An 11,178-nucleotide genomic window follows, 5' to 3' on the forward strand; every position below is an offset into this window, starting at 1 on the left:
GAACCAAACATATTGTTAGAGTTTTAGATATACTCTTCGTTTCGTTATTAATTGATCAATCCAAATCAAACCCTAATTTAAAAAAGTTTTAAAAAAATTTGTGTTTTTAAATCTTCAAGTTGTAAGATAGCAGTGGACTTCTTTCAACAAAAAAATAATAAAAAAAAAATAGTAGTGGACTTAGACGTTATATTAGAGGCATTATTACTTTTTGTTCCAATTTGTTAATAAAGAGATGTTTTTGATCCTCTATTAATTAGGCGTGAACTTAACCGGTAAAATAGGAAATTTTTGAAGCGTGAACAACTTAGTAATATTTCAATATCTTTTTATAATCTAATTTATTCCAACAAAATAGGAAATTTTCGAAGCCTTTTTGAAGACTTTTTTTTTATAGAAAGAATAATTAATTCATTAAATCATTTGCCAAAATGTTCACAAGGAAAGACTGAGAGGAATCTAGCCACTCCCCACAACCTGACTCAGAAAAGACCTCCCAAACAACGCAATGGGCGGCACAATTCGCAGATCGCTTTACAAAGTTGAACTGAACATCCCATATTAAAAGAAACAGTTCTAATGGCAGTAAGCACTAACTGCGAGTCCATCTCATTCCAATGTCCTTCAACCAACATAGGGCCTCTCGTAGGTTTAGTGCTTCAGCTTCTTTAGCCGTATAATGACCCAGAACACACCTGTTAATGGCTGCCAGAAATGCTCCACGGCTCCACAATCATCCCTAAACACCCAATCATTCTTTGTTAATTAAAACTGGTGAACTTGACCAGCAAAATAGATAATTTTCGAAGCGAACTTAGTAATATTTCAATATCCTTTTTTGTTAGTCCCTCGCCTTCCTCATCTTGCCGGATCTAATGAAATGGATGGCATCACTCAATCTTTTTGCCCAAATGAGCTTCAAGCCTCTCAATTGCGGCACCAACTCCACTCTTCACTTTGGTGTCACCAGTCTGGGGAAAAGCATCATATTTCCCTTCATTTGCTTTCTCTACAAGCTTCAGGTGAAGCCAACCTGAAGAAAGAATATGCTTCACTTACTAATTAACACAATCACCCAAAAGGAACTAGGATATAACTCATTTTGCTTAACCAGATCATCTATGCATTCAAGGCGTACATGAATATTTTACCAACCTAAATATTAGTAATCCATAAAAGTGACTTCTTGAATAAATGTAGTAAAAACCTTTGAGAAAAGGGAGTTGTAAGGAAATGTGCACACAAAGTGTTTCCTTAAATGCCTCATCTAGCCAAGTTGCCATGAGAATATATATATATATATATATATATATATATATATATATATATATAGCTGCAATTGTTCCTTAATGATAGCTGCTAAAACATCTAAAATATGTGAAATGTATATAGAGTCCATGACACACTGGTGGTATAGAATTTAAGGGAATCCATAAGAGCATTACACTATAAGGATCAGAGTTAATGTGAAAAGAAACACTGCTTAAATGAATACTGAATAGGCAGCTAATGATGAAACAAGTGTGGCCAGAATTATTACCGAGAGGAAAGCAAACTACAGCACCCAAAGCAGAACCCAACATAACATTCCTTGCACGCCAATAGACTGACCCTGGCACTGGAAATACAAAAGTCAAATGAGTTAAGATGAGGGAAAGCACAGAAAAGACATTTGATTCTAACAACTTATTCTACTTACTAATTAGACCAAATGCTGCAGCAGTAGCAGATCCAGCTCCAACAACATTATATACATCATGCACCCCGCGTTTTTCAGCAACAAGATTCTGCAAACCATAGAATGCAGCAGTGAACATCCCGAGGCGTACACCACCAACTATTGAGCCACGAGTGACTCGTATAAATCTTTTCTCCATAGCATCTCTCATCAGCCGATGCTGTTCACGCTTATCTGATGTGCTTCCAAGCTTCAACATTACCTCTGCATCCTTGCTCTGTCAAAACATGGAAATATGATCATAGTAATCATAAATCATTGCAAGAAAAGAGTTGACAAAAGATTTTCCCAGAATGCATACTTACAACAGAGGCAGCTGCCTCCTTGCTACCCCCATATAACATGCCAGCAAATACCCCAATAACAGTAGCAGTGCCCCAATTGACGGTTCCAGCCATTCTTGGACTTCTCTGACAAAAAAATGAATGAACTCCATTCAGAGTCAAAGGAAAATCCAATCATCTTTTGTTCAATGTTAAAGAAATGAGCTACCCACTGTAGAGTTTTCAAAAGAGCGTTGACAACACATAAGGTGTACTCAGAACAATCAGTGATCTTGCACCAGCTTAAGGATGCAAGAGAAAAATAGATATATGCACTGCACGTGTGAAATCCACGAATCGAAGAGTATCTCCTACTTTCAACAGGGATCTCGCAACCCATTGGATATTTCTACTATTCCCAATTGTCAACTTCCAGGGAGTGATAAGAAATTGATAAATGTTGTTATAGCTCAAAACTTAATTTGATCAAATTTCCATAAAATTGAGCTCAGTATTTACAAAGAGAATTTCATATGTACTCTGTAGTAATGAACTCTGTTTACTTTAGCATTAATCTACAAATTTACTAGAGATTCATTCAATTGTTCCTTTTTATAGGACTTTTTTTTTTTTTATGTATTTGAATTATTCAATAATAAACAATTACCGAATCCAGTCAAACTCTTAGCTACTTAGAAAAACTTTGATTCTAGGCACTAAAAAGTCTAAACTTCCCAATATTCAACAGAATTAAAATTGAAATGACACGGCCAAACGAACCCCAATTGCCCATAATATTAACCAATTGTTAGCAAAGGAATATGCATACCTCTGCAGTGACTTTATTGTTAGCGACGGTATTCTTCTCCGTCCGCTCATCCAATCCAATCTTCAGAAAGAGGTCCAGAGGGTTTTCCCCGCCGTCGCTGCTCCCTTTCTTCTCCACCATGATTCCAATCCAGAAGAAGACTACAAACCCTAGCGACTCAGCTAAGAAGAAGCTCTGCAAGATTCGATTGAAGATGCAATTTGCATCACCGAGATTGGGTCTTCTACGTGTTGTAATAAGAATCTTCACTGGGAGATTTTTGCCTAGTTCACAGTCAATGGAAATGGAATATCTCTGATTTTACTGATTTCTGTTAAATGTTAATTAGGGTTTTTTCTTACATTTGGACCCTCTATTTTTCATTAGTTGTTACATTTGAACCTTTAAACTTTTATTTTATTTGTTTGGTCCACGAATTAAACCCTAGTTTAAAAAAGGAAAAAAAAAAAAAAAATGTGTTTTTTTTTTTTAGAATAAAAGTTTAATGCATTATATCATAACCAAGAATGTTCACAAGAAATTGAGGGGGAGTGTGGAACCACTCCCCGCAACCTGACAAATAAACGGCTTCCCTAGCTAGAACATGGGCAGCGCAATTCGCAGATCGCCTAGCAAAACGAAAGACTACATCACGTATCGGAGATGCAGCCTCTTTTACATCATCAATTATTAAACTAAAAGGAGAGTTATATGAAGTAGAAGATAAAGCATAAAAAAACAATTTGATAATCAGTTTCTACATCAATGTCATCATAACTCAGTGCCTTCACCCAGCTTAGAGCTTCTCGAATGCTCACCGCTTCGGCTTCCTTGACATCAAAATAGCCCGAATACGTTGAACTCTTGCCAGCCATAAGAACACCCATTTCATCTCTTATAATCCATCTCATGCCCATTGTGCCGTTGTTAGACTCCATGGCCGCATCCACACTTAGCTTGAAACGACCATGCAAAGGTGGACTCCAATTATCTTCATCAGTGGGGGTATTAACCGGTGCCTCTTGCTCATTAACACCCTTCCAATTGTTCCAAAGTGACAAAGCAGATCGTAGCATAGAGTCCATTGAATAAGTTGCATTCTTCCACGCATAATCATTCCTGCTACACCAAATACCCCAACATGCCATTGCAAATTTACACAAACAATCTCCTTTTAATGTATTTAGGTTATCAAAAAACCAGCGGGAGACATTACCGAGATTAGTGGATATGATCGGCAGGTTCAATGCATTCCAGATTTTCTTAACTTCACTGCAGGTTGAGAAAAGATGGATTGCGGATTCCTCTTGCTGTCGACACAGGTGACACGTCAACAAACAATGAACACGCTTGCCATTAAGAATATCACGAGATAGTAAGTATTGTGAAGCTAATTGCCAACAGAAGCTTTTCACCTTAGGAGGAACATGTAGACTCCATATCTTCGCCCATGAACGCATATCAGTTGCTTCTCCCATCTGCCTTCGATAGCAAGAACGAATCGTGTAGTTTCCTTTATGATCAGTTGTCCAGAACCACGAGTCAGGATGGAACCTACTGTAAAAAAAAAAAAAAAAATTGTGTTTTTAGATCTTCAAATTTTAAGATACTAGTGGACTTAAACTTTATATTAGAGGCATTATTACTTTTTGTTCCAATTTGTTAATATAAAGAAATGCTTTTGATCCTCTGGAAAATAAAGTGTTGAGAGTGGGATTTGAACCCACGCCCTTTCAGACCAGAACCTTAATCTGGCGCCTTAGACCAACTCGGCCATCTCAACTTACGCTTACCTTTACTCTACATAATATTAACACTACTCAGCCTTCTTTGCTAACGTAAAACTGCAAAATAAATTGATGAGAGTGGGATTTGAACCTACAACCTTACAGACCATAATCTTAATCTAGCGCCTTAGACCAACTCGCCCATCTCAACTTGTGTAAACCTTTTCTCTACATAGTTTATCTAACAAAAACAGTAAGGTCCCTAACATACATTAGCACCAATAAAGAATTAGCCAAAAAAACAAAAAGGACAGTAAGTACCTATAGTTTTAAAAAAATAAGACTCCTAAAGTCATTTAAAATTTTATGTTGGTGATCTTATAATTTTTTTAAGCAACTTTACGTGTTCGTAATTAAATAATCTAGACACGCAAAGTCCAAATAAAAAATGTAAAATCTTTATTCTTCTAAAGTAAAATACTATAGACACGTAAAGCCTATTAACAAAATTAGAATTAAATTAAAAGGCATTTGTAGTACAGTACTAAAAACACCTTTTATATATATTTTTTAATCCATAATACGCGTCCATACTAATATAGCATCATAAATATATAAATTTTAAATGAGCTAATAACCGAAATGGTCCATTAACTTTAGCGAAATTATCAATTTTGTCTTCGTTTATCATTTTTGTCTAATTAAGTCATCAACTATGAAAACTTTACCCAATTTGGTCATCCATTTAATCAGCCATCAAATGTTTGTCTAATTGAGGGTATTTATAGAATTTCATACTGATGGATTGGATTTAATCTTGGTTTCGGTGGTCTAATGGCTTTCCAAGCTTTTTGGTGGGATTTGGGGTAGGACCGGTTGTAGTTTTGATGGTAATGCCAGTGATGAGAATTGCACAACCGCGGACCGTAACATATGCAAGTGTGAAAGTAAAATCACTTAAAAGTGCAACAATTTACACTTAATTGTGCAAGTAATTTACATTTTCATATTGGTGTACTTAATGATAACGTTTGATGCTACTAATAATAATGTTAAGTGCACTTAATATTATTGTTCAGTGTATATTATATTATTGCACTTTGGTTACATTTTACTTGCAGTTAGGTGCACGTTATGAAACTATTACTTGCAATTCAAAGTTCAAATTATTTACAAAAATATCACCACATTTTTTTTAAGTGTTTATGATCCGTTAGACTATCAAGATGGATAGTTGCGATTCTGTGCAGTCATGCACTATTAGGTATACATAAATGCACTACAACGTGTTCAAAAATGCACCAGGATGAAATGTACAAATACACTATAAAAATACACCACGCCCTGGTACATTTCTAAATACGTAATGATACATTTTTATATACCTGATGATGCATGGCTGCACGGGAACCAAACCCTATATATATATATATATATATATATATATATATATATATATATATAAAATGTTAGGATTAGGTCACATGGAAGAAGGAATATTTGAAAGAGGTAAAGGATTTTCCATGGGCAATTGACCATACTATCATTTCTTCCCCAACTGACAACTATTTAATAAAATGTCACATAGGAGATGCCAAATCTGTCCCCAGAGGACGAGGTGGGTGTAGTGGTCGGGTAACATGATATGCTCTCCAGCATCCAATAATAAGAGGATATATCAACACATACACCCTCTTATCTGTCTGCTGCCCCCCTCTCTCTCTCTCCTTCTATTTTCCATTAATTAAATATATGTGATTTAATTGGCCATGGTACAATTACAATTACAAAATGAGTTAATACCCAAAATCGTCATTGACTATAGTGGTTTTTCTCAATTTCGTCCTAGACGACTTTGGTGACTTAATATCGTCCCAGACTTTTGTGTTTCGCTCAATTTAGTCCTCCATTTGTTATTCCGTCAAATTGGTGTTAAATAAAGGAACAATTCAGTAATGTCAATATTGATCTTTTACTTTCAACTTGTGAAGTGCGAAATTCCTCTTTCTTGTACGAATTACACCCAGAATTACTCCCGGACCTGCAAATCAAATTTTATATTCGCAGTTTTAGGAGTAATTCTGTGAGTAATTCGTAAAAAAAAAAAAATTGGATTTCACAATTCACATGTCTATGAGTAAAGAGATGCCAATATTAAAATTACTGAATTGTCTATTTATTTAACACCAAATAGACAGAATAACAAATGAAGGACTAAATTGAGCAAAAACACAAAAGTCTGGGACTAAATTGAGCGAAACACAAAAGTCTGGGACGATATTAGGTCACCAAAGTCGTTTAGGACGAAATTGAGAAAAATCACTATAGTCGAGGACGATTTTGAGTATTAACTCATTACAAAATGTATTATATCCAATTTACATTGATTGTGTTGTTAGTTTGATACCAATTTTGGATAACTTACCTTCACATCGATCTTCTTGGTTCGAGTTGATCAGTTTTAAAGTAACATAGGCTAATTTATTTTACAAGGCAATGCTACCAATCGTTATACCGTGCACCAAGGTGCACATAGCAATGTGCGCCGCGCCTCCCAAAACGACGTCGTTTTGTATTCTGTTATAAAATTCTATGTTTTCAGGTATAAAATTCTGTATATTCGAAACATGAGAATTTTCAGGTATAAAATTATGTGTTTTCATGTATAAAATTATGTGTTTCAGGTATAAAATTATGTGTTTTCTATTATATAATTTTGTACATTCGAAGCATGGAGATTTTCAGTTATAAAAGTTCCGTGCTTTCAGGTATAAAATTCTGTGTTTTCTATTATACAATTCTGTACATTCGAAACATGAATTTTTGTTTTTTTAAGGAGTTAACAGCAGACACGCAAAAAAAAAAAGAGTACAAAAACGACGTTGTTTTGGACCAGAGCGCACAATGGTGCACGGTATAATTTGCCAAATATTACTTAGTGTATATCCTCAAATAATAAATCAGATCGCGTGAGCCCACAAGCTATCACACTTGAGCTTTATGAATTGAATATTCTAAAATGTAAATATCTTGATCACAACAAATCAACGATCATAAATAGACTTTAAATCAATCAGTAATTACTAAACATTTTACTTATAGTTTAATTGCCACAATTAATGAGTTGTACACTCCCTAGCTTAGCTTATCTATCTTGTATATATGTGATGCTCATTATTAAAGCAAAGTCACTCATAGTCATCATCATAGTAATGTCACAATTGCTATCACTTTCAGATTGCCACATTTCTTGTTTTGCTTACTGCATTGCATGACACAATAATGAAAGTAGGCTTGTCTTTTACAAGACATTAGCTACTATAGGTCTACATACAAATCCATTTAATTTCCATCTAATTACCAAATTGACTTTCATGTTCTTTGCTACTCAATAGTTGCCATCAGCATAGCACCATTATTTCAATCAAATTGTTGTTATTTTTGTGTTTTCTTCCCCCTTTGAAAACAAAAAGTAAGAAAGATGGGATAAGAGACCAAAGTTTGAACCTCGGCGGTAACAGTATGGGGATTATGCTCAAAGTGAACAGATCTGAGATCCCTTGTGTGCACCAGCATTTAATCATGTTTGCTGAGTCATTAAATCGTCGTGGTTTATATTCTCCCAAATGTTCTGTCAGGCCGGGGTGTAGAAGCCCTTAGGGTTGAGGATTCAATTTTTGGGGAAGAAGTAAGAAAATGATGGGAGGAGAGAGAATTGTTATGGACTTTAATTTGGAAATAATGGCTTAAATTTACTTTCAATTTTTTTATTTTTTTTGAATATATTGGCACTTCAATTTACGGAAAAGTTCAAACAATTGTTATTTAAATGTGTGATTTGAGTGAAGTATGTTTTATGAGTCGAAAAAGGATCACAAGAAGATAAACCAATTTATGTTATCTATATTTAACCAGTTTGAATCAAAAAGGCTAAAAACAAAGAGTAGAACTTGGAATCTTATATAGTTACCAAGTCGATTCTCAAATTATCATTCATTCAAATTGATGTTATGTTTGTGTTTTCAGTCAATTCTCAGATTATCATTTATTCAAATTGATGTTATTTTTGTGTTTTCTTTTCCATTTGAAAAGTTTCTTTTCCTGAATACTGCTGACTCTGTTACAATGTAGTATCTGTTCATAACCTCTTATTTTGTGTCATTAGACCACAATGTCCTTGACTTAGAGATAAAGGTTTAAATCAACAATAAAAGAAAAACAACATAGTCATTTTCTTTTAATATTTAAAAAGAAAAAACTTGCCAAGTTATTTAGACGTGCATTTTAGGTGGAACTTGCCTTATAACGTTAGCTAACAAAGAACTACAAGGAAGTAAACTAGCTTATGTTATATATAACTAATTGATTCAAATTGAGAAAGTTGAAGACAGAGATCGAACTTAAAATCTTGTAATTGTTAAGTTAACAATTAAATCAATTCGTCAGGGCTGATCAAATTTTATTATTTTGTTTGCCAGTAAATTGTTCAGCCGCAACTCTAAATAGTTAACATGTTTTTTACCATTGAAAGAAATGGGCTCTCTAGAAGATGAAGGTCATTATTCCACCTCCAAAACTTTCATTTTCAACATCTTATAATGCTTTCGGTGCCCAAATATTTAATTGGCCACTTCACTTTCACTTTTTTATTTGTTTTGTTTGTTCGTATGTACTCCTTTTGCAATCATTATACTGTAGACCACGATCCATATTGCAAGGTTATATATTTATTACACATCACAAATTTCCTCTTATTTTCGGCAGCAACCCATCTGAATTCGCGGACAATTGGCTAGGTAACAACGACGTTCCAAGTTTAATATCGTTAAAACAAGAGTTAATACCCGATTTGGTCCCTCGACTATTTGGACTTTACATATTTAGTCATCGATTTCCAAGCTTGTTCAATTTCATCCCCAATTATGCAATTGTTAACCAAAATGGTCCTCAATCAAAACTATCTAAGGAACCAAATATATGCAAAATTGATTACACATCACAAATTTCCTTTTACCTTTATAAGTGCATTCTAAAGTTTGTAAACTTAGCATAAAAAGCAACATCTGATTCTCTTTGCCACAAAATCTTTACCCCCCCCCCCCCCCCCACCTGCCCTGCAATCTTCATTTCTTTTCTTATAAACTCTCCCTTTCTGTCACCATTTTACAATCTTCTTGAAGCACCCCCCCCCCCCCCTTCCCCCAGCCATGGCCGTGGATGTGTGCTCCGAGGCCTCAAGCTCGACGGCGAGCCCAAGAATCTCCTTCTCCCATGATCTCCAAGATTCCGACGACATCGTCCCCATCCAATTCCAAGCCGCCGATCCTTTCCTCTTCGAACCCACCATCGACTTCGACTTCCACTTCTGCACCACCGCCGCCCACACCCTTCCCGCCGACGAGCTCTTCGCCAACGGCCAGATCCTCCCGGTGGAAATCAAGAAAATCCCGGCGGCCTCGCCGGAGCCCAAAACGCCCCCGAGGCTCTCCAATTCCGACGAGAACCGAAAGATGCTGAAGGAGTTCCTGTCAACAAACCCAGAATCCGACGACGACGACTCGCCGCCGGCGAAACACTTCTGGCAGTTCCGCCGGAGCAGCAGCCTGAACTGCGACAACCGCCGAAGCAACACCCTAGTCCGCTCCCTTCAATTCCTATCCCGCAGCAATTCCACCGGCTCCGCCCCCAACCCCAAACCCAACGCGCCGCCGCGGGCCAGCCGGAAACAGAGATCAAAGTCGGAGCCATTCATATCACGCTCACTCTCCTCATTACTATTCAACACCCAAAGCCATAGCCATAGCCATAGCCATAGCCATTTGAATTCTTCAAAGAAGAACAGTACTAACAGTTCGCCATTAAAGAAGAGCAGTAGCTGTAGATCTTCCGGCGGGCATGGCGTGAGAATCAGCCCAGTATTAAACATCCCACCTAATTACATCTCAAAAACTACTTTTTTTGGTTTAGGTTCTTTGTTTTGTAATGGTAAGTCTTCTAAAAAGAAGAAGAGATAACTGTAAATCCTTACATTATATCTATTAATACTGTTCATAAATCAAAATTTTCATTCTACAATTTCTTCTTCTCTTCAACTGTAGTCAATTTCTTCCTAATCACTTTATTACAACATTGTACTAAATAACTATAACCTTAAAAAAATAAAATGTGTAACCGGCATAGGCTTAGCTCACTGGTCTATAACATAGGAGTGTTTTATAAATACAACATTGAAGATATGTTTTTATTTCAATTCTTTTTTTTAGTATCTCTAAAAATAAATTGAAAATTTTCTTCAAATATATATGTATTGAAGTAGTTAATTTGGTCCCCTAAAGCGGCATTGTGTTTTTAAAATAATAAAATCACTATTTTGTGACATGAATAACTAAAATAACATTTTTTTTACATACGACATATGATATTTTTACTATTGTGAGACTAATTTGAATTCAGTTTAGATAACATTGACATTACATTTACATTAACAATTCACTTACTAATTGTTAAGTTATAAAGTTTCAAAATAACCATTTTGAAAGACAATATAATTGACAATTATTATTATTATTATTATTATTATTATTATTATTATTATTATTATGAGATAATTGGATAGTCTGTGTGAATGTGCAGAAATGTACT

The 11,178-nt window shown here is 35.4% G+C and overlaps 2 protein-coding genes and 1 non-coding gene across 6 annotated transcripts; 1 reads left to right on the forward strand and 2 right to left on the reverse strand.

The window, feature by feature from the left end:
- Nucleotides 1-419: 419 nt before the first annotated feature.
- Nucleotides 420-3,088, reverse strand: LOC109161071. Of its 4 annotated transcripts, XM_019309389.1 has the most exons (6): nt 2,831-3,086; nt 2,044-2,148; nt 1,700-1,955; nt 1,541-1,618; nt 854-1,033; nt 426-739 (listed from the first exon to the last, which is right to left on the reverse strand). In XM_019309389.1, the coding sequence occupies exons 1-5, from the start codon at nt 2,948-2,950 to the stop codon at nt 891-893; spliced, it is 702 nt and encodes a 233-aa protein (XP_019164934.1). In that variant the 5' UTR covers nt 2,951-3,086; the 3' UTR covers nt 426-739; nt 854-890. The 4 variants fall into 4 exon arrangements, with proteins under 4 accessions (XP_019164936.1, XP_019164935.1, XP_019164933.1 ...); XM_019309391.1 differs by lacking the exon at nt 2,831-3,086 and adding an exon at nt 2,235-2,341 and having other exon boundaries at nt 420-1,033; XM_019309390.1 differs by having other exon boundaries at nt 421-1,033; nt 2,044-2,143; nt 2,831-3,088.
- Nucleotides 3,089-4,511: 1,423 nt separating this feature from the next.
- TRNAL-AAG lies at nt 4,512-4,592 on the reverse strand. The gene has a single exon. It is a non-coding gene; the product is annotated as a tRNA-Leu (tRNA).
- Nucleotides 4,593-9,530: 4,938 nt separating this feature from the next.
- LOC109161161 (probable membrane-associated kinase regulator 3) lies at nt 9,531-10,591 on the forward strand. The gene has a single exon (XM_019309514.1). It carries the CDS (start codon nt 9,744-9,746, stop codon nt 10,548-10,550), a length of 807 nt encoding a protein of 268 aa, XP_019165059.1. The 5' UTR covers nt 9,531-9,743; the 3' UTR covers nt 10,551-10,591.
- The last annotated feature ends 587 nt before the right edge of the window (nt 10,592-11,178 follow it).

This window comes from Ipomoea nil, unplaced genomic scaffold, assembly GCF_001879475.1.
Source record: "Ipomoea nil cultivar Tokyo-kokei standard unplaced genomic scaffold, Asagao_1.1 scaffold2921, whole genome shotgun sequence".
In the NCBI taxonomy this organism is placed as follows: Eukaryota; Viridiplantae; Streptophyta; class Magnoliopsida; order Solanales; family Convolvulaceae; genus Ipomoea; species Ipomoea nil.